Below are 23,711 nucleotides of genomic sequence, written 5' to 3'. Positions count from 1 at the left end.
TCGCCAGCGCAAGGTCCTGAGTTCGATCCCCAGTACCAAAAAAAAAAAAAAGAGAAGGAAAGTTATCTCCTGAGAACATCCTTCTTTTTATGCTATCTTAAGTATACATGGAATGCATATAAAGTAACCTTAGTACTATAATACTCATGATTTGGGCTTTATATCTCGATTTAAATATATATGGGCTTTTACCAGAAAGATTCTTGGCACCAAGAAACATACCTTTGGTGTGATATTAACAGTGTTCCCAGCAGTAGGAGGGAAGAGGAAATGATTATCGGCACAATTACATACAGACCTGCATCATTCTGGTGTTTTTCTTCAACTGAAAAAAGAAACACAATTCAAGCTTAATGAAATACTAATTTCCTTCTATCTCAAAAGCTATAGTAGACATTTTTTTGGTTTCATCATAAATCAGTATTTTCTTCAAAACTCTAAAATAAAGAGGAAGATAAAAATATACTGTATTCATATACTTCAAATTCAACAAAAGAGCTCTTCAAAATTCTTTGTCAAATGTCTCCACCGGGTCATCTTACATACAACCTGAATGAAGCTGTTAGGGTGAAGACCCCACCTACACCACCTACCAGTCTCTATCCTGTGCCCTCCGCACCTGGGGAACCACCTGCTCGCTCCCTGGGGCCTTTGCACATGCTGCCCTTTAGTCTGAATCCTCACCCTTTCGTACACAGGGCTTTCCTCAACTATCAGCTCCACAAAAAGATCCTTTCTGGCCATCCTGATTAAAACACCACATTTTAACCCCATCTCTTCCTAAGTTTCCTTCATGGAACTTATTTCATCTGACATTATATTTGACACAATTTACTTACTGCCCCTCAGTCCCATTAGAGCACTGGAGTTTAAGAGAGACTTGTCATTCGATCTCCAGTTCTTAGAACAATGCTCTATAAATACGTTTTGAAAAATATACAAATAATCTCTAAAATTATTTTTATTCTAGAAAGAAGACAGTTCTCTCTTGAAGCTACATTATTGACTGGCCTGAATTTGAAGACAATTTAAAACCATTATCAAAATTTGGCACTCCCTATGCAGTAACGAGGAAGTAACAGGAGGCCCAAGGCATTTTTTCCAATTTTATTTTTTAGAGGAAACAATATTCCTTTCTGATCCACCCTCTGACACATCTATACATGTAAGGCTGTGAACTCCTCCACGATTCCATAAAAAAATAATAATCGAATGGCAACACTGCCTCTAACAAATCAGAAAATACATGTCAGTGTAAAAGGAAACTAAATGTAAAATTTTTACCTTTGGTGAAGCCATTAATTATCTTTGGTTTCCCCACTCCTTCTGAAAATACTGGGTACAGACTGAACTGATACTTTTCAATGGGGATAAAATAATCTGAGGGGAAAAATACAGTTAAGAGCTCATTTGTTTAACCACCACTCAGTGGGATGTGCATAATAAAACGTATGCAAACATAGACATCTGTTGTTATTTATGGACCAAGCTGATGACCGAGGTAGTTAGCTGCAAATTTAATTGAAGCTTCCCAATCTCTAGCAAGGATGATACTTTTCCACATAATTTTTCAAAATTGTAACCCAGATATAGAAGAGCATAATTTTTTCCAGTCATGTTCCTCAGATAACCAATTCAAGTTCAGGGTGTATGGATTCTTTCAATCCCTTGTTTCCTTGTCCGGGACACTATGGCTCCCTTCTCTCCCTCGTCCTCAAAGGAGGCAACATTACCTTTCAACAGGAATGTGGCTTATTACTGCCCATTCAAGGTACCTGGGACACTAAAGTCTCACTACATCCTACGCAAAGAAGACTCCTCCTGCAACAATTAGGGGTCTAGCTGCATGGGAAATGGCCAGCCCCATAGCAAAGCTCAAAAAAGAGCTAGCAATGACGTTTCCAGATGTTGATAATATAGGAATACTATTCCAGAGAGGCAGATCGCTTGAAGTCTAACTTCTATATCCTCGTGGTTTCAAGAAAGTCAGAGGAAAACGATGTAGGCAACAATGGTAATGAATTCATCTCCATCAGCAACTCATAAAGAAACTGACCTGACGCGACATTCTTGGGTGATGTTGGGTAATAAGATCACGCAATCCTTAGCTCCCCTGCTCGGATCCCTGGGACCCTACTCTGACATGCAGGTGTCCTGTGGCACAACCTACACTCTGTGCACGACTCAGCTCTTGAGATAACTGCTCTACCTCTGCGAAAGGACAGTAGCTCAGGTCCCCAGGTCCTAAATCCTCACACTTTGGCCGACTATCACCACTCACTGCTGCTGTTACACACCTCAAGTTTTAAAAGTTTAAGTAGATTTTGGAATAAAATGTGATATGACCACTTAGAATAACGGTAGCAAAGAAATCGGGGAGAAATACAGGATATGTTATATGATTACAACTGTATAAAATATTATGATAAAAATGTCAAAGTCAATGAATGAATTTTTTGATAAAGTACTAGGATTATAAGTATTAAGATGGTCTATATTTTTGAAATTCTCAATAACTATATAACTTCAGTTGATTATAGGATCATATTAATTTATAAGAGAAATGTATTAATGTATAGTAAACTTACCATGGATATAATACTTCTTGACATTTGAAGGAATTCTAAGCCATTTAACTTCATCATCTTCATCAAGATTCTTCCACTCGATGATAAAATACATCAGACTGTAATCACTGGGTGACAGCAGCCAGGAAAGAATCACACAACTGCTGTTCAGAGAGTAAGCACCAAGAGCCTGCACAACATTTACTGTGGAAGAAGAAGGAAGTTTGCTTTAAATTCAAAATCCGCGGCGATTTACTAATACTCGAGGGTTGCATGGTCTACTGGCTGAGAGAAGGCACACAATGTTTACAAACATAACACCCGGCAAATACTTGTGCATCACAAGTCATGTAAACAGACAGACAAAGGGGTAAATGAGATGAGGAGGGAAAGGGTTCCACCTAAAACCTGAGCAAAGGAATTTGTTGGAGAGTAGAACTGCTCTCGGCCGGAACCCCGCACAGGCCCATCGGCCTTGTTCCCTGATTCCCTCCAAGCTGTGCGCTCGCCCGGATGGGGCAATGCTCTCACAGCGCAGATGGACTCATCTTCACGCGTCCTGCAGAGTCCTGAGGAGGAGGGTCCTAGCTCGCTGAGGCCCCAAGGGCCAAGTGAAGGCCGGCTTCGCAACCTGCCGCGGCTCTCCACCCTAAGCGCGCTGGCCTTCCTGCAGTCCCTCTGCCGTGAGGACTTGGGATCGGGCTGCTCCTCTGCCGGGGACCAGTGCTCCCCCTCCACTCCCAACTTCTCGGGGAAATTCAACTCCAACTCACACTTCAGGTGATATTTCGTTCTACACGTCCTCGAGGTGGCTTTTCTGACCCACAATGCCAGGTAGGTTCCTTTCTCTTTTCCTTCATAAAACTGTATTCCTCTCCTGAAGGCATTGATCGCAGTTTACAAATAGACACTCACTGTCCCATGATTTGATTAGTGTCTGTCTCACCTATTAGACTCTGAACGGTGCCGCCAGTATAAGGTTTCTCACATTGAAATTTCTACCACTCGGATTTAAGTGTAAATTAAAGTGTAAAACAGTCATGAGTAACCACAATAAGCTTACACTGTAAGTTTAAAAGTAATCATAAGGCAGGGTACAAAATATACTGGGAAGACAAAGCGCCCTAAAATTTGAAGAAGAGATAAGACAGATACTTAAGTAGAAACTTCATGGAGGAAAGGCCTTTAACAGTGGTAGAGGTACAGAAAATTTGTATCTTCCGTTAAAAATGTATACTTTTAATATATAATCCAGATTTCAAACTCTTAGTGAAAGTGGTTCTCAGCGCTGATTCATCAAATACACCAAATTAATTTTAAAAAGGTTTACTGCTCACATTAAAGGGAGACCATAGTAATTTTCAAACCTCAGCAACTAGCATGCATCTGTGTAACCTGTCATACTTTTACAAACACATTATAAAAATATATAGTATAGCACCAGTATACTATATAAAATAAATACTAGATATTCACGTAGCCAGTGCTCACCGGTTCACAAACTCAATTTTCTCCACGATTCTGGTCCCAAACTGAACTGGATGAGAACCAAATGAGAAATTTTTCCATGAGGTCAACATTCCCCCTAATCATTGAATTTGGTTTTCGTCCAACTCAGTTTGTGACCCTAATTGTGAAAAGAATCGAGTTCATGAACCGATATATCACAACTGGTACCTCGGTTCATGAACTTAATTCTTCCCACAATTCTGGGTGCAGAACTGTCCCATGATTCACTCATTTTTACAGAAAGAGAAATGCTAATCTCCAACCTCCACTGCTCTAAGATCAGATACACTAGAATATTTTTATCGTAATACCATTTCAACAGCGTTCTAACACATGACCACAAGCAATGTACAAGGTATTTTGTTATTTTTCAAATGAAGGAGAAAGACAATCCCGGGCTGCCGGAACAGTAGCTCAGAACGGGAAGGCTCTGCAGGGGTTGAATACTGAAAGCACCAATGGCCTGCTCCCCTGTGTCTTCTTACCTTCGCTCATGGGCCATGAGAAGGTGAGGTTGAAGTTCGCAAGGGAAGCCCCAATGGAGTTCACGGCCAGAACCGTAACGGTGTGCGCCTGTGCCGTCCACAGGAACGTGAGCTGGGTCTGCTTCCCCACATCCTCTGCCCACGTCCCATTGTGGGAAGTCCAGTGCCTCACCACGTATCTCCTCACACTGCACAGAGAGTCATTTTTCATCAGGGGCTGCAGAAAACAACACAGTGGACCCTGGAGTTACGAGCAAACTTAGTTTTCCCCTTTGGCGGGGGGGATTTTCTTGAGCCCCGGAAAATAAAGTAACAACTGTATCCTAGAAGATGATGAAGCTTGCCACTAGGACACTGTTCTACCACGGAGCTGCTCTAACTGTGAAGAAATAAGGACTGCCGAGGAGGAGGAGAGTCCCCCCTAAAAAGCAGCCAAGGTCTTATTCTCAGATTCCACAGTCAAAAGAAAGAGGACAGGTACAAGATCCCAATAATGAAGGTAACTGTACTGTATACTTAAAATGAACAAATAAACTCAATAAGGAAAAAAAGGAAGAAAGCGGACAGAGGAAGCGCTGCACCCTGGCACCTCCCAGCTTCCTATGAGAGGGAGGCCGCACCCTGGTCAGAAGGCAGTTGCTACAGCTGTAAGATAAGAGCGAGAAAGGCTGTGTCGACTAAGTTCTTGGGGCTGCCCTAACCCTGTCTTAGGGACATCGCTGCCAGTCCTCACATAGAGGCTGTCAGGGCCTCTGGAGCTGGTGTCGCAGAAATAAAATGAAGGAAAAGAAAAGATCCTACTGGGAAAGATGGTGGCACAGAATTTTTTCTCCCAATATTGGGACTGGAACCAAGGGCCTTCAGCCTGATCTACACCCCCAGCCCTTTTTTACTATTTGACACAGGGTCTTCTAAGTTGCTAAGTTGCTCGGCCTGAGCTTATGAGCCCTCCCGCTTCAGCCTCCCAGAGTCCTGGGATGACAGGCGAGCACCAGCCTTACGCCCAGTGAGACGGCTTTTTCTCCGTCAGCAGAGCCTCTTTCCTCAGGGAGGTCAGCTCCCCACTCTGCCTCTCAGATTCAGATGCTGAATTCCCCGGGAGATACAGACCTGACGGGTACTCAGAATAAGTAAGTGCTTCATAAACATCTGTGGCAGTTCTTACTGCTAACATCACATTATAAATACTTAAGTGGAAAACTGCTTGGAAATCATGACTCACCCACCTGAAATCATATCGTTAATGGTTTCCAAACTAAATGGACATAAACTCTTAATGTACCCCAATTTTACACAAGGATTAGATTTTGATCAGGAAATTATTCTCAAACGTGTGTTAATTCATTGTTGGGTACTAATGAATTTCACATTAAAATTTAGGGTGACAAATACCCTTTTACTTCCCGTGTTCTAGTCCCAAACCAGCCTCAGATTTGCTATCTACCAATCAAATGATCTATTCAGTTGGGATAGAAATCAACTCCTTTAGTAGAAAGAATACTTTGAAATTTCTGGTTTTATACACTTACGGAAACCCCACTATTTACATAATACCCTAGAGACAGAATTAGTCTCTTGTGCGTTAGATGGTCTTGGAGTGCAAAGGTGACGCACATTTATGTTCTTCAGGATTAACGTGAATAAAGTCTGGACCCCAAGGAACACTAAACAATCCAATCTCACACTTATCCAAATGAAGTGACTTTGCCAAAATAATAATGCCATAATTATCGCGGACTGCACTGGGAAGAGAATTGAAACCTCCTAACTCTGTGCCTACGCCCAGCCACTAAACGCTTGGTTCTGCAATCCCTCCTAAAAGTGCAACGACAGTCCAGGACTGCAGATCGTTCTGAGAGATTAACAGTGAAGACCGGTTTATGAACGATGAAGTTTATCTAGTAAGAGCACAGAAGTAAACCCTACGAGTACCATAAAAACAGCATACCTTCCAGAGCAAGGTGATATTTCGCTCGCTCTCAGTAACGTCTCCATTAATTCTTCTCCAAAATTCGGGTCCTCTCACGGGAGCTGTGAAGTGACAAGAAGCCCAAGCTGTAGAAACAGACTTGGAAGTATTCTCGGTCATTTTGGAAGCACCCTCTTAGGCGCTTTCAAGACACATTTACAAAATGCGTGCGGACCTTTGACGTCTGTGACCGCCGTGTGTGCCGGGCTGCTCCAGTTACTCCAGTAGCCCAGCCCGTCCAGCCTCCTGCAGCGCACCTGCACGGTGTACACTGCGCACAGGTCGTGCACCGGGACACTGGCCGACTTTGCCTTTGCGTCATCCACCTCGTGGGTCTGCAAAACACGGCCAAGTATTAGGTTGCTCGCTGCGACACATCTGTCTGAGGGACGTGCACACATTTTATTTCAAACTTCAACACTACTTCAGAATTGAGAGAGGCCTGACTCTGTGTTATCTGGCTTCAGAAAGAGCCACAGCAATCAGCTTAGATCATCACCTGCCAGTGCCAGTCAAGGACTTCTCTGTGATTCTTGATGCTGCTGTTGAAAAGACTTCGGATCACTTCACCTGGAACTTCATTTCCCAGGCCCTCTCTTACCCTGTTACTAATCCCTGTCCTCTTAGCCCCTATCTGCAAAGACTTACTGAGTGGTTAGACAGGCCCTCTGTCTAAATACTGTTTCGCTAATTAAACAGGTGAACTATCACATTCTTCTATTTGTTTATTTATGTATGAATTTATTTATAAGTGGTGCTGGGGAATCAAACCCAGGGAGAGCTCTTCCACTGAGCCACATCCCTTCCCTTTTTATTCTGAGACAGGGTCTTGCTGTGTCACCTAGCTTGCCCTTGAACTTGCAGTCCTCCTGCCTCAGCCTCTAGAGTAGCTAAGATTACAGGCATGTACCACCACACCTGAGTCTACACCCACTGTAAGTGAAATCACTGTGACCTAGTGACATAATTCAGGCTCCTGGCAGTTTTAGGTCTTTTGGGGCTGCCATCACAAAACTGACAAAGCCAGCATATGCACGAGTGCCACTCAAGTTGTGACCCTGGTTGTCCAACTAAAACAGCTTCTTTCAAAATGCACTACACTGATCAACATGTACCTGAGGACATTAACAGACGTTAAAAGAATTCCTTGGATAAACGAGTGTGGGAACACGGGCTGAGGTAATAAAGTTGTATGTTTCTTAAGGCAGGATCTCTCCAGACCTTTTCTCTGTAATACACCGCAGCTCCCATCACGAAGAGACGGTGGTTCCGGTTTCCTAAAGGTACTCAGCCACCAATCTGTCAGTAAGGGACGTTGTAGGAAGCTGGTGTTCTTTTAGCGTTATGTTGGGAAACAGTGGATCAAATTTTGTTCTTAAAAGAATCAGACTTTGAAGAATCAGATTAATGACACAGAATACATCAGGATATATTTTGTGCCAGTAAGATCAGTGTGGCATGCAACAAAACTCTTAAACAGGATAAGAAACAGCCTTCAGTGAGGCAAGGTGAAGAAGTGTAGAGGAAAGCTACCTTCCAATGCATTTCCTTTCCACGTAAGCCATAGCGAATCTGGAACTGAAGCTTATTCTCTGGAAAGACTGGCTTCTCCCAAGATATTTTCAATAATCCAAAATTTGTAGTAATTTCTGCTGTAACACTGGATGGAGGCAGTGGTTTCACTAGAAATTTTAAAAAACGGTATTATGGAACAGTTATTGAAGCAATATGCTTAACACTGTTACAGTTCATACCTCGTACTAATAAAACAATATACTTTCCAAAAGTCATTCATTACCACATCTGATCTCCTATGATGGTACATGATGTAAAGGAAAAGGAATCGCCTATTTTGCAAATAAAGAGAATGAAAAAAGCACCAGGTTCCCCATGTCATTCTGCAGATTAATACAAATGCCCAATCAAAAACTGAGTCATTGACTCTGTGCAAAAAGGCACCACACCAAACACACAGTAAAAATCAACAGCAAGCTCGGTTCTTCACAGAGCTCTAGTTTGAGGCAAAAATCATACCCTGCATAAGTTTCAACTTGTGTGAGTCTCAGATTCTTCTTCTATTGTTAATTATTTCTAGGCTACGGTCAAGGTCAGAGGTAGTTTCTCAGAGTACCACTTTGGTTCTACAGGCTTTTCATAACCAGAAAAACAATCAAAGATGGCCTGAATAGCAAGTGATCTTTTTTAAACAACTACTGTTAAAAGTATAAATTTCTAAGCAGGATAGATATAAAGGCATAATGCTAAAAAAAAAACTAAACAGAAATGTGAAGAAAAAAGTGATCTTGATTTCTCTTCATCTTTTTACACTGCTGTTTCCAGCATAGGCATGTACCCGCTCCGCACATTTCCTGGGTTACCAGTGACTACTTTGAGGTCCATTCTTCCTAACAGCAAAGGACAACAAGGAACACTGACCTCTTTGAAACAAAAGCCTGGGAGCCCTAGCACAACACGAGCCTCTGGAGCTCGAGACCACAACTCCAAGGATCACCTTTGAGGTACCAAGTGTGACCTCCGGTCCACCTCGGTCACTGCAGCAGGAGGGCACAGGTCCGGGTGGTATGCCGAAAAGCTTGCTAAAACCCCTAAGAACTATACTTTCACACCACTGGTGGAGAGCTGTTCTCCTGGAAACATCCCCTCCGAAACCAGTGCCTTTCAGATCCCCTCTACGCCTGCCCACGACCCACGCCCACTGGGGAAATGGCTGGTCAGGACTGAGGCTGGAAGGCCCCTCTCCTTGGGTTATTCTGCAGGTCACCTCTGGCAGTGGACCACACCAAGGTCAAGGTGTCCCCTGGCCGCAGTGACAGAGAGGAAAGCCAGTGGGCAAAAGGGAAGAAAGCAACCAGCCCACCAAAAATGCATAGGAAGGCGGACAAAACTAGCAGCGCAAGTTCTTGGTCGGCCTTCTTGATCTGCTATTTCCTCACATTACGAGGCACAGGGAGGACAGCGAGCTGGAGTGGCACAGCACGGGTGTTTGCTGTCATTCCCTCCCCCAAATCTCACTTTCTACACAAAACTGTGTGGAAGTGTAGTACTGACCCTGTTGGCACAGTGTTGCTTAAATCACTTTTTGAAAAAATGAACACTAATACTTTCAAACGCTCATTTAAAAACGCCTACAATTTTTCATAAATGTATAGATCCACCTGATTATTCAATTCTTTATTTTCAAAGAAGGCATTATCACTAACCCAGTAAGAGGACAAATAATTTTTATTTAGAATAGAGTTTCTTTTCAAGAAAATGTCAAGAGGTCATAAAAAGTTAAATATGTTATTATACTTGTCTGAATTATACAGATATTAAACCCTCAGTTCACAGGAAGAGCTCTTTGAAGTGTCATTGTTGGCAGGCTGTCCGAGTTTCAAGGGTGGTAGAGGATTCGTGTGACTCACTAGTCTAAATTCACAAAGCCAGTAAGAGGTGGAGCTGGGACTGGATTTGTGAGTTGAATTCCACACTGTTTTCTACTGCAGAAGCAACACTAGCCCAATTTAAACTCTCCATTTCAGTTTTGAAAAGCACCAAAGGTTGTTCACATAGAATGTACTACTGAACCCACACCTCACTTGTCACATACAGCCTCCGTGTTACAGGTGTGCACTGGTAGGGTAGGGGTCTTTCCGGCTATCCTGGATAGTGCCAGAAAAGTACCACTTGCAACACAACCCCTTAGAATGGAATTACACAGAGGAGGAGGTGTGACCTGCTCTTCAGCAATAGATAACGGACACATGGCCTGCGAAATGAATAAAGATGTATTGCTGATTCACAGACATGAAAACATAACCAATGAAGGCATAAATAAGGGCAGCCTTATTTATGATGCATGCCTATAGTCCTAGCTACTTGGGAGGCTGAGGCAGGAGGATCACTTGAGTCCAGGCATTCAAGATCAGCTTGGAGAACATAGCAAGATGTTATTTTAAAAAAAAAAAAAAAAAAAAGAAACCTAGTAATTAAAGCAAGTGCAACCTACACTTAACAAAATGTAGGTTTTACTTCAAATGTGTACTAATTGAAGAAATAATGAATAAAATATTAATTTCCAGCATCGTTTCTAACAACAGAATACAGCACCAAAGATGCTCTTTACTTTCCATTGTATCATTATAAATGGATCATTTCTCAAAGATTTCACAATGATATTAGAGGAATATGTCAAATTTCCCAAGAGCTCTCTGAATCCTTGGACATCAAAACACCTTTTGAAAAGAATGCTTTAACTATTCTTGATGGATTTTATTACCTTTGCCTGTTCATTCCACTTTAAATATTTTGAAAGCTTTAAATATTTGAATGCTTTTAAATATTTTGAATGCTTTGAATTGTGAATGCTTTAAATATTTTAAATATGTTTTCATAAATACACTGCAACAAATACACGTGAAATAGTATATTATTTACAAGAAAATATTAAAACATTTCATTTATAGTCTCCCAAGTAATTCATCAAGGAGCATGTTGAAAACATTCTAACTTGAATAAGTATGCTATAATTAATATAAATTAAACTCAAAGCTATAAAACTTGCTGTGGCTGATCTTCTCAATTCCATTGTAAATGGAAACATTTTTCCAAAATCTAGTGTGACCAGAAAAAAGGCGAAGTACAATATTAACCCTGAATCTATCTAGATCCAAGTATGCTAATAAAAATGCAGACAGATGTGGGGCCATGGCTCAGGGGAAGCGAGCTCGCCTAGCGTGCTCAGGGCCCTGGTTCAGTTCCCAGGTCTGCAAGCTTAGCAAATGCAGTCACGGCCCAGCGTGACTCACCTACAGAGTCGGGGAGCACACATGTTGGCAGGGAGTCCAGGGAGCCTAGAGAGTGACTGATCCGAATCCACATTGTGTAGCCAGATAACAGGAATATGGGCCTGAAAATGCATTCATAAAAGCCATCCCGCTGCAAATGGCAATCTTTCGGCTCTGATACAGGAGGGATAGATGGAGTATCAGAGCAATACAGGCTGCTCCTGAAAAGACACAAAGATAGGCAATCACTATATAGCATCAACAAAGCATCAGAGTATTTCAGAACTCTGATTCTTACTTAGAAGAGCTTTGCTCCATCTAATAACAGATGTTATTAGGAGAGAAGCATTCTTGAATTCCCAATCTTGTGTCTTTACACAGAAACACACATGAAATATTTTAGTACCTCCCATGAAATATTTTATTAGACACTAAACAGGGCTGCAAATGAAACAGATGCTCTAAGAAGGAGCTAATGCCACTAGAGACACACCTACACTACTCTTAAACTTACACTAATATTACATACTGGAGATACAATTTTTGAAATATGAATCAAAAGTAGTAATGGGGCATTTCAGGGATTAAAAGAAAACAAATTCCTCACACTTTAATACAGGGGATTAAATTTCACTACAAATCGAGAATGTAACTGACAGTAAATGATAGCTTTATTGACAGTATCCTAATATTTTAATGTAACTAAAATAACATCAAGTCTCGATCCATACACACACAAATCATGCACTAGAGCACCATACTCATTTTCTCAGAAAACGAAATTAAGCAAAAATATTTTGAATCCCAACAAACGTTCCAGCTTGGAATGCACAAAGTATTTCTCTTTGAAACAACTCTTCTACCACTATTTTCTCTGGATATAGTATTTAACTGGTGAAAGGAGCAGTTACTCTTTCTACACCAATGGGAGGCAGGAAATGGGAAGGAAGAAATCCATACTCTCTCTTCTTGTTTTTGTACTTTTTTTATTTCCTCAAGATTACCATGTGTGTACGTGCCTGCGTGTGTGTGTTGGAATGAGAAATGGGAAAAAGAAAAATGAAAAGGAGGGATAGGAAGTGTTATCACTGGACAGAAAACAAGACTGATGGAGCAGCATAAAAGGTGTTCCCGAGGAGCCAAATGGTTAGCATCATGGTGCCCACGATCATCTGCTGAATGCTGTCCAGAAGTTGTATCACTTAGTAATCATTACGTGAATATGTCAGTCACTCACATACAAATGTTGTAAGCCCCCTTGGTTATTCTCTCATTTTACAGCCAAAGAAACTGAAGCTGAGGAACTCAGGTCATCTGCAGCTAGTTTCATGGTTACCCAGGATACGTGAGTCAGGTAATCAGTCACACACAGGACTAACATGAGAGTCTACAAACTCTTCCTTAGTGTGAAAACACACAGGAAGCACAGAAAGATGGATTATTAAGGTAGTGTTTGCTTTAAATCCATTGATTCTTAAATGTTCATCTGAGGGAGGATAAAGGCACATTTTCCTAATACTGTGCTAAATAAGAGTACACTCATAGCACTAGAAACAGAATTCAGATCTCAGTATTTGAGGATGGCAATTTATTTTTCAAGCTGAAATTTTAGATTTTATGAACACATGAGTGTGCTAGACAAATGAAGATATCCAGCACAAATAAAAACAAGACATGGAGTAGCACTTTAAGAGCCACACGCATTCTTAAAAACTACTGAGGAATAGTTTTAAAGTAAAAATATAACTATCTTCTCATCAAGGATGATATCCTTTTAGATAATACACTTTCTAGAGACAAGAGCAAATGCTATGAGATGTCTTAAGTATTTATAAAACAAAGATAAAATTAAACAAGCACAGATTTCTCCTTAATTCCACAAATGGCTCTGTATTATTTCTTAATCTCATTTTGTTTTAAAAAAAACTGTGAATCTTTTCATCTCTCTCTTTTCTCTAAAATATCTGTCTTCACCCAAACCATTTAATACTTTTTAAATCCTCCTACATTCTATGCTAGTCAATTGTGTAAGTCAAAGCAAAATGTCTGTAAACCAACTTCTTCTATATGTCATCCAAGAGTTAAAATGCAATTATAGGAAACAGATTTGTTTTCAGAAAAGATAATCTGAAATAAAGACTAATTACAATTTTTTTAAACCTCAGATATGAATGTTTTTCAAGAATCACCCATTTCTTTAATCCCTCACGAATTTCCCCCGTAACATTTTACCTTCTGCTTTCAGAAACAAAATCTACAAGGCTACTTCTAGAGCAATGTTTCTAAAACAAATGTTTTCCTCACCATGCACACAGGAAGACTGCGCAGCTCGAATCACACGTACCTGTGATATCTCAACTGCCAGGAGCTTCCCACAAGGGATTGCATTGGGTTGGCTGGCCATCTGCAAGTCATTTTAGTTAAGTACCCATCAGTTTCACATGATATATTGATATTGACATCTATTTAAAACACATTAAAATATTAATATAAAGTAAAACCACCAATAATTTTTAATGAAAAATTTTTCCTTACGTCTTTAATAGGACTCCAAACAGAGGGTCCATTGTGAAAGTTTAACGTGTGTGGCAACGTGAAGAAAACCTCGGAATCCTTACCAATCACATACAACTCTGCGTAGCGATGGTGGCACTGGTGTTCTTGGCAACAGTACACAGCGTCATAGGTGAACTCGTCCCGAGGTTGGGTCGCTTTCAGGTTGAGAAAAGTCACTTTGCTAATGTGGTCGCTCACAACATCGTACTGGCTTGGAGGAATTTCCTCCGCTAAATTCACCCACCAAACAATCTCTTCTGAGGAAACAATCGTGTTTTCACTTTTATAGATACAGTGAAAGGAAACATTAGACCCAGCGCTCGTGAGAATTTTAGGTGGAAAGTATATGACATCTGTAATGAGAAGAGAGAGAGGCGGGCGATCAGGCGAAGACAGGAAACAACATGCAAGCAACCTATCCCGTGGACAGCAGAGCCGCCACAGCCCAGCAGCCAGGGCCACTCCGCCAAAACAGAACGAGTGCACGGAGAAACCGGGTAACTCTGTCACCACTGGCGAACAGTGAGCACGTCGAGCCCTCCACCTCTCGAGTGGGTGGGGATGACCCAGGATCCCGTTTTGGCTGCCCTCTAAGCACAGTGGCTTCTTCGGCACAAGATACATTTTCATCAGTACCCGTCACTTGCTCGCTGAGGAGAAAACCGGCAAAAGTGAAATGGGGCTGAGTCCCACAGTGACGCCAGACCCTGCTCTAGACTGGAAACACAGCGTGAGTTCTCAGAACGAAGCACTCCAAGACAAAATTCTGACCAGAAAGGGGCTGGGGAGCTGCTGCGACTGTCCTGCTTGGATATATGAAGATTTCTACTAAACAGGCAAAGCAGAGAAATGGGATAAAAAGAAGTACTTAGGAAATGTCGTATGAATAATGTACCAGCACATGAAGCAGGGAAGACGCTGAGCACTCGTGTGTGACGCCATTCTGAGTTACCTGATGATAACTGTGACGCAGGACAGGGGAATCGGTCATTTACTAAAACCTGATTTTTAATGCTTATTACGCTGTTCCACACTTTTTCTTCCTATTTTACTGTTTGTTCCGTAGTATTTTTTCAGTCATCTATTACTGGAGTTTGCCCTATATTATTAATGAGGAACAGGAGACGAGTAGATAATAATTACACAGGAAGAGGCTATTTCGACCATAGCACAGTATAACGTATCAGTATATCTCAGTTGCACAATTTAAAGCAAGCCACTATCCCTTGCTAGAATGAGTAAATGTCTTCACACAGACCTCCTGAATTGCCCCTAAAAACAAAACAGAATGTTTTCATTGGTTTTAAGTTTTCTCTACTCTGTAACAGCTTGCTACGTGTCAATGACTGTATATTTCAATCCACACAAGAAATTTGGGTTTTGTTTTCCTATAAGTAAATAGTAGCAATTCTTAATCTACCTTCAATATACCCCAAACCTTATCACTAGACTGCCTCAGAAATCCCACAGTAATTGTCTGTCTGTCTGTCTTTCTTTCTTTTTGGTACCAGGGATTGAACTCAGGACCTTGCACTTACGAGGCAGGCGTGGCGCCACTGAGCTAAATCCTCAGCCCCTTTTAAGAGAATTTTTAAAGAAAAGTACAAATGAGCTTTCATAAATTAAACTGAAGCTTTTAAAGATGACTTAAAGATTCAAAACATTTTACTTCAAATGAAGTGTATCAGGGCTGGGGACTTAGCTCAGTGCTTGGTTCCTCTGCCTGCCTCGCAAGCGCAAGGTCCCAAGTTCAATACCCAGGACCCAAAAAAAAAAAAAACCAAAACCCAAAAAACAAAATGAAGTGCATGTATTAAACTGAACCCAGATATAAGGCTAAAGTTTAAAATGCTTTAAAAAGTTAAAATGCTTAAATATAAACTTAAAAAAAGAAAATAAGCTAACAAACATCTGACAACTTTAAAATGTACATGGAACAAATTCATTATAACTCAGGAGATAAACGCTGAATGACTAACTTAAATAAAGATCATCCTCGTCAAGATATTATGCAATATTCAATGAGTAAAATGAGAACAATACTAATTTTTTCTCATGACCAAGTAGTGATACCTTTGCAAGATCTTCATGAATGAACTTTATTAAAAGAAGAAATTCTGCTTACAAATACTAACAGCATTAACTACTCAAAAGCATCCAGATTGTGACAGAAACAAGAAAATCAGGACTTGCACAAGCTGGCCAAGCGCTCTCCCGTGGGCCCACACACCCACCTCTATTTTATTCTTGCAGTAGATGTAGCTGTATTTCTTCATGGGGGAAATATTTTCCCTAACCTATAACAAGAGATGCCATGTGGAAACTGCCTTATGTCAGCTCCTTCTCTTCTCTAGTAACAATTAAAATGCATTTAATAAAGATATAAGAACTTAGCGCTCCTAACATTATTCTCGTGATATAGCAGAACCTAACTGCAATTGTCTTGGATTTCTTCAGTTCTGGTAGAAGTCCCATGTTTCAGAATCAGCCTTCCCACCGTTTAAGACTGTTTAGCTCTTCTCGTGATCTTCCTTTGTGCTAAGCAATTCTCACACATCAGCTCAGCCTCGGAACCTCTTCAACTGGGAGATGCTCAATAGATGGGTTGTAGATTCGTGAGGTATAACATTTAATACTTACTGGTGCATACCAAGAGCCAAATGCTAATTGTTACCGGCTGGTTAGCACTTCTTAAGTAGTAAATAGCCGTAAATAAACTTGTTGCACTAAGTGGCTTGAATATTCACTCGGTATTTCACACAGCACTTGTCATTTCCATACATCCTGATCACATCTGAACATGAAAAAATGTCGTGGAACCACTGACTTCCCTCTGTAATCACAGCGTGGCCTCTGGCAGGTAGAACATTCCAGGGCTTCCATACTCATGAGGAAGTTGTAAGGAAACTGCAGGTTTTCTGATTAAAAATAACTTCAAGGACTGGGTGTGTAGTTCAGGGGGACAGCTCTCATCTGGCATTTATGAGCCCTGGGTTCAACCCCAGCACCACAATCAGTCAATCAGTCTTCAAAACTATGAAAAGTTTTTGTTGAAAATGTCAAATGCAAGCCATCTACAGTAAAAAGCCTTCATTCATTAAGTATATTAAATGTTAAAATAAAAAGTTTAACATTTAAAATGTATATCAAGTCAAGACAGTTTTCCCCAGTCACGTTACCAATATAATGGTGTTCTGAATTTAGGACTTTTATTTTTAACTTTTTAACAAAAATAATTCAAAAGATCACTAAAACGAAAGCTAAAAATTAAATTGATAATGTGACAGGGGAAAACCAAGTGTCTTGACTTGATATACATTTTAAATGTTAAACTTTTTATTTTAACATTTAATATAGTTAATGAATGAAGGCTTTTTACTGTAGATGGCTTAAATCCTAATGAGATAACTGACACTGTGAAATGGGAAGAAAAGGGCTAAAGGTATAGGGAAAGTGAGAAGGGTAGGGGAAAGGTAGTAAGGGAAAAAAATATGAGAAAATGAAAAAATGGAAATAAAGTGTTTGTAAGTGGGGAGGGGAGGAGGGGGTGAAGGGAGGGCAGGGACAAGGGGAAAATGAGAACCTTGGCTTAAATCCTAATGAGATAACTGACACTGTGAAATGGGAAGAAAAGGGCTAAAGGTATAGGGAAAGTGAGAAGGGTAGGGGAAAGGTAGTAAGGGAAAAAAATATGAGAAAATGAAAAAATGGAAATAAAGTGTTTGTAAGTGGGGAGGGGAGGAGGGGGTGAAGGGAGGGCAGGGACAAGGGGAAATAATGAGAACCAAGACCTGTCATGTAAAGGTACAAGATCTCAATGATGAATGTAACTGTACTGTATCCCTAAAGTATACCAATAAACTCAATAAAAGAAGAAAAAAGAAATTATGGTGATAACCCCCCCAAAAAACAACAAAATTTAGATAAGAAGGTAATAGGTAAATTGTGTCTCCTCTTTGCTTTTAGAACCACAAAACTTAAGATGCTTACAATGTACCAAAGGCAGACTCAGGAAGCACACGTCTTCTCGGCAGAAATGGTCCCAAGACCTACCTTGCGTGGTAAAGACATGAGGGGCGCTCCAGTCACTCCAGATGCCCGGGCCGTCCAGCCTCCTGACCCTCACCTGAGCCTCATAGGAGGAACCAGGAAGCACGCTGTCTACCAGGAGAGCCGTCCCTGAGACCATCTCCTCCGCCTGTCAAACATAGGTTTAAAACATCAGCATGTCAAGGCGGTGCGGAACCTTTCCCAAAGTTGATCAGACACAAGTCTCGGAATTTGAAGAATTAAAGTCTCACAGAGGAGTTGTCTGACCACCACAGAATTAAAACAGAAATCAGTGACCAAGCAGCAAATGTCGGCACACTAGTCATGGGTCCAAAGAGTCATAATGGCAATTAGCACACATTGTAAGTGAGGATAACTAAGGCAGGACTTTTAGAATTTCGAGTAATGCAGCCAAAGACAGTGGGATTCTCCTGGCCCCCAAAGCCATCTGTCTGTAACACCCTTGGCAGGAAACACTGTGCTGGAGAGAGAACCAGAAGAGTTCCTGGACGCCAGGGCCACAGAAGGAAGGAAGGCACCAGGAGTTTTAAGAACCTGCACCTGATCAACTATGAATCAAAACCCAGTTCACAAAGCACAGGGAACATTCGGGTCAAAACCTTGTGTGGAACAACGTCTAGCCGAGTAGATTTGCTCAGTGAGAATACTAGGTTTTCCAGTAAAATTCTCCAAGTTATTACACTCTCTGGTCTAAGATTGGGGCAGGGGGAATCACAGACTAAAACAATGGCAGCTTCCAGGATGCATGAATGGTATCAGGTGGCCCCTACAGATGAGCCTACTGTCTCCAGCGTACAAACGAGAAAGCTTTCTCCACACACAACCCAGGACGACCAACCTGCTCTTTGTGAAAATAAAGCCTTAAAAAGTTGGCCCCAAAACATGTCTGAATTATAGAACACTTAGTCCCACCATGCAATGGGGCAAAGTATTTGCAGGCGCCAAAAGCCGTTGCTGTCCCCACAGCAGCTGTCTGAGGGCTCCTCGTCCCCTGCAGCCTTCTCTCCACCCCTCTGCCCCTCAGGCCTCTGCACTGCCAATCTCTCTGCCAGGAACCCAGCTCCCCCAGACGCCTCCATGAGCTCATCCTCGCCAAATGAGTGGCCCGCCCCAACCCCACTCACGGTCACAAGGCTCTGTCCCCTCAGGGCCCCGGTCCTCACACCCCCGCCCCCGTGGCAGATCTCAAAGCAACCTGATGCTCCTAAGGCAGAGCCGGGCACCAAAGAGGTGCTCGAGAAATACTGAATGATTACAAGAAGACTTGATAGCCAGGGATGTATTTCAGTGGCGCCGTGCCTGCCTGGCATTGCAAGGTCCTGAGTTCCCCCGTACCACCAAAAAAAAGGACTTGATACAAAAGCAGTAGTCTGGAAGTACAAACAATTATGAGCTCCAAGTTTTTTAACCGTACTTCCTATAGCTATATGTGTATAAAATATCTCTAATGTATGATACTCAGTGATATTCATTCTGCCTTGGAAGGAATATGCACATTTAGCATGTGGAACACAATTTCTGTGGGGCACAAGAGTCTTTAGTTGCTTCTCAACTTTCCATTTCATTTACTAAAATATACTTACTTCTCTCGTAAGTGTGGTAGAATTCTCTGAATATTTCACTTGATACTGAAGCGGGAATGGTACCAGTGTTGGGCTGTACCAAGAAATATTTAAATTACCATCCTCTGTGATTTCCATATGCAAATCCAATGGTGGATCAGGCTTCACTTAAGAAAAGAAAAGATAGTACTTCTAAGTCAAACAGTTTCCAATGCAACCATATCTGAATAAAGTGAAGTCAACATGAAATTTCAGTTCTCCTGCCTTTCAACTACTTAAAAGATAAGTTTATTCATGGCCTAATTACAGAACCAAAGCAAAGATCTAATATTGAGTGTGCTTTATGACAGATATCCACATATTTTCAATTCCTTCCTCCTAAATGGTAAAGACTATAAATCAGTAAATTAGATGACTTTGATAATTGTGATTTCCTGCTACAAAAATCTGATTGATGTTGTTTAAAAAGTTTATCAAATATTCACACTTAGATTCCTGATTTGTTAAAGTTAATAAAAAGGGATATGTACAAATATGTCTTAAAAATCAGAAGCCTACAAAGTGGAAGAAAAGCGAGCATGCAGCTTCTTCTTTGCACACGTGCATCCTGCAAACTTCCTGCAGCAGGCTTTGCTCTCGTACACAGAAATCACCGAGACCTTGAGATGTTCACTGATTTGAATTTCATTTCAGTAAGTAAAATCGCATCTGTCTCACTGTCCAGAGCTTCAAGAATTTAGACACAGCTTTCCTCTTTTAGCCAAAATTGTTTAGGCCTTATATGATGACCACAAATGTAAATTACTTTAAACAGAGATAGCTAAATACTAAAATCTAAAGACAACAAGGTAAACTTTAAAATGTCCCCATGACCAAAAACAAAATGAAGCAAAGACACAAAAGGAAGGGAAACCATAAAACTGGGCTATTGTACATTGTCTCCCTGCGTACTCATAACGCAGATACTGGAAATGGAAGCATACGCTTACCCTCGGCCCTAGGTCCCCAGTCCCATGCTTCATCCCTCGTCGGCTCCCTTCAGAGTCACATCCCCAGCCAGGGGCGGCGGTTCTCGCTGTGTCACTGGCGTGAGCGCCCCACGCCTGACCCACCTGCTCTGGGCAGGTGCTCCCCACTCCTACTGACCCTTAGCCAGCACTGCCGGTCACCAGTCCCTCTGCCCTGCCCTTCCCGAGCTCTGAACGGGTCGTCCTCTTCGACCCCATCTGTAAATGACTTCCACGTCTCTATCTCCCGGCCCCGCTCGACGTCTGTGGGTTTGGAAGAGGCGTCTCAGACACCGCGTCCCAGTGCACCCTGTCCTCGCTGGCTTTCCCATCTCAGCTACAGCTCGCTAGAAAAGCAAACTGCGTTACAGCAGGAGTCGCAGCGACGGCTGCGGGAACATCTCTACCAGTTACCTCCCTCTAGCCGCTATGGCGCCCCTGCCCTGCGTTCATCTCATTCACAGGGCCGGGAGGGTGACAGACGCCAGGGGAAAGTCTTGATCAAGGTACTAACTGCAACCTGGCTGTGTGGTGACGTTTAGCTTTCTGATCCTTTTCATGCACAACTTACCAACATTTAAGGGCTGAACTGACATTAGAGGTGACTGAAAAGTCACCCCAGCAGCTGTGATTTTCAGATACATCAGAAGGGTGTCATTGAGCTTGGCGGCTGGCACCGGCATGTGACACCCCCAGTGTTCCTCAAAACCGCAGTTGCACTGGACGCTCTCGAAGCGGCCTTTCTGAGGGGCCAGGCGTGAATCTTCTGCCGCTTCAGACCTATATGAAAAACGAGAGCTGAATATTTACATGGATGTAAAGTAAGGTGGATGGGAAAGCTGTTACAACACCCAGCTTCGAGGGCTTCTGAAATAAAGCGCTTTTCTATCAGAAAAACAAAGGATCACGGGGGATGAAATGTCAGAAATAACACGAGGAAGACACTGAGGCAAGGGTGAAGCCCTAAAAGAAAGGAAAACAGCAGCTCTAAACTAAATCCTATATCCACTGAGAATATTTTTCAGTATGGTTTCGAAGAAAGTCTTTTCCTCAGGCGCCACAGAAGCTGAAGAATTCATCACGCCCAAGTCTGCATTATGTAACAAAATGCCACAGGAAGCCGTCTGACGGGGAAAACATGACAGCAGACAGAAACAGGGTTTCACACAAAGAAATGCAACTTAACTAAAAGGATAATTATTTTTTTATTATTTAAAGCAAAAATGCCAGCTATTTATGCTAAGAGTTTATAAAATGGGAAGAAATAAAGTGTACAACACTAGTACCAAGCTCGGGACAGGACAGAGGCGTGTGTACAGTCGTGATCACCTTACAAGTGAAGCGGCATGATATCATGCAAGGGTATAATATCATAAGACTACATTAAGACATACACTATAAGTCCTAAAGCAACCACTAAAATAACAAATCAAGAAGATACAGTTAATTAACAACAAAAACTAAGTGGAATCATAAAAAAAGTACCTAATCCAAAAGAAGGCATAAAATGGGAAAACAGGAACAAAGAATAACTGAAATGAAACAAGAAAACAAAACAAAAATATTAAACCTAAACGTATCCATAGTCACATTCAGTGAAATGCTCTAAATATCCCATGGAAAAGACAGTGGTTGTCAAACTAGATGAAAAAGAAAGACCCAAGTATCAACTGCTCATGAGAAATCAATTTAAATCTGAAACACAAATAAGCAAAGGAAATGGAAGGGAAATGACAGACCACCGCAAGATGGCTCAAAATAAAGTCGGAAAGAAGGCTGGGGATTTGGCTCAGTGGTTCTGCCACCTGCCTTGCAAGCACAAGGGCCTAAGTTCAATCCTCTGTACAAAAAAAAAATAAAGTAAAATAAAAACAAAATAAAATGCAAAACAAAGTTGCAAAGGACATTTTAATGTCAGGTAAAGTTGATTTCAAAGCAATGAGTATCAGAATAAAGGAAGTCATGTCATAATTTAAAAAGGGGTTAATTCACTAGAAAGACAGAATGACCCAAAACGTATGTTCCGAATGATAGTTTCAAAATACAAGAAGCAAAAGATCACAAGGGTCCCAAGAGAAAACAGACTAATCCAGCATATTGATGGAAATTTCAACTTTTTCTCAATAATGAGCACTACAGAAAAATCATTTTGAGATAAAAAACTGAGCACTGTCGACCAGCTTGACTTAGCACATTTCATGAACACGCAAGCAACAGCCCCAGGTGAACCTCTGCGTACAAACACACAACATTTACCAAGCAGACGACATTCTAAGCCATAAAAAGAGCTTCAATAAATTTGCAGATTCAAGTCATACAAAAATGTAGTTAATAAAGGAAATAAAGACAGGTATTTACAAAGGCCTGAAATATTTGCAATTTAATATACTTCTAAATAACTCATGGGTCAATGAACACATTTTTTAAAAATGGTATTAGAAGTTTTAAATGAAAACAAAACAAAAGATATAAGAAACTGAGATACTGCTGTGAGAACTGTGAGATGAACTGACATAAAGCAATAATTTCAGGGAAATGTATGTATAGTACTAAAAATGGGAACTAAATGCATATAAGAAGAAAGAAGAAAAGCCTCAAAACAGTGATCTCAGGCTCAGGTCTAACAAATGGGGTGTGGGACAAATTAACCCTAAGTAAACAAAAGAAGCAGAAAACATCAGATCAGAGCACAGTAAAAGAAAAACAGAAATATAATACACAAGAAACCAAAAAGTTAGTTAAGAAGATCAATAGAATTGAAGAAACTTTAATCAGTCTGGCCGGAAAAAACTGTGGAAGACACAAACTGATTATATAGAAAGTGAGAGAAATGACATTACGTATCCTGTAGATATTAAAGAGGCAATAAAAGAATAGTATGAATAAATCTATGCCACTAGTTTTATATTTGGCAATTGATGAAATTGAAACTATTTTAAAATGACATTTACAATAACATCAAAATAGAAATATTTAGGGAGATCACTGATAACAGATGTTTAGGATTTATAATACCTTGAGAACTATAAAATGCGCCGAAGAAATCTTAAGACCTAATTAAAGTGAGAGCTATACTTTACTCAGGGGTCAGAAGACTCAAAATTGTTAACATGTGAACTCTCCTTATATTTATCCATGGATTCAGTGAACTGTAAATCAAATCCCAGCAAACTATGCTATATAAATTGGTAAAACCAA

At 41.0% G+C, this 23,711-nt stretch overlaps 1 protein-coding gene across 5 annotated transcripts in view; it reads right to left on the bottom strand.

Moving 5' to 3' along the window:
• Positions 1-23,711, bottom strand: part of Lepr (leptin receptor) — a 60,873-nt gene that overhangs the window by 13,483 nt on the left and 23,679 nt on the right. For 4 of the 5 annotated variants that reach the window (XM_010605084.2, XM_010605083.2, XM_010605086.3 and 1 more), the window contains 13 exons: positions 21,085-21,293; positions 19,528-19,673; positions 17,927-18,071; positions 13,936-14,226; positions 13,662-13,779; positions 11,339-11,538; positions 8,064-8,212; positions 6,706-6,865; positions 6,510-6,592; positions 4,562-4,778; positions 2,589-2,771; positions 1,285-1,380; positions 223-325 (listed from right to left, as the gene is read on the bottom strand). In XM_010605084.2, the coding sequence (XP_010603386.1) occupies positions 223-325; positions 1,285-1,380; positions 2,589-2,771; positions 4,562-4,778; positions 6,510-6,592; positions 6,706-6,865; positions 8,064-8,212; positions 11,339-11,538; positions 13,662-13,779; positions 13,936-14,226; positions 17,927-18,071; positions 19,528-19,673; positions 21,085-21,293 (2,100 nt within the window). The remainder of the gene's footprint in view (positions 1-222; positions 326-1,284; positions 1,381-2,588; positions 2,772-4,561; positions 4,779-6,509; positions 6,593-6,705; positions 6,866-8,063; positions 8,213-11,338; positions 11,539-13,661; positions 13,780-13,935; positions 14,227-17,926; positions 18,072-19,527; positions 19,674-21,084; positions 21,294-23,711) is intronic. The other variant, XM_010605085.3, reaches the window with a different exon arrangement.

The sequence above is a fragment of the Fukomys damarensis genome, unplaced genomic scaffold, assembly GCF_012274545.1.
Source record: "Fukomys damarensis isolate Sample0158 unplaced genomic scaffold, DMR_v1.0_HiC HiC_scaffold_33, whole genome shotgun sequence".
Taxonomy (NCBI): domain Eukaryota; kingdom Metazoa; phylum Chordata; class Mammalia; order Rodentia; family Bathyergidae; genus Fukomys; species Fukomys damarensis.
Note: the sequence above shows the minus strand (reverse complement) of the source record. Positions and strands in the feature narration are given on the sequence as shown.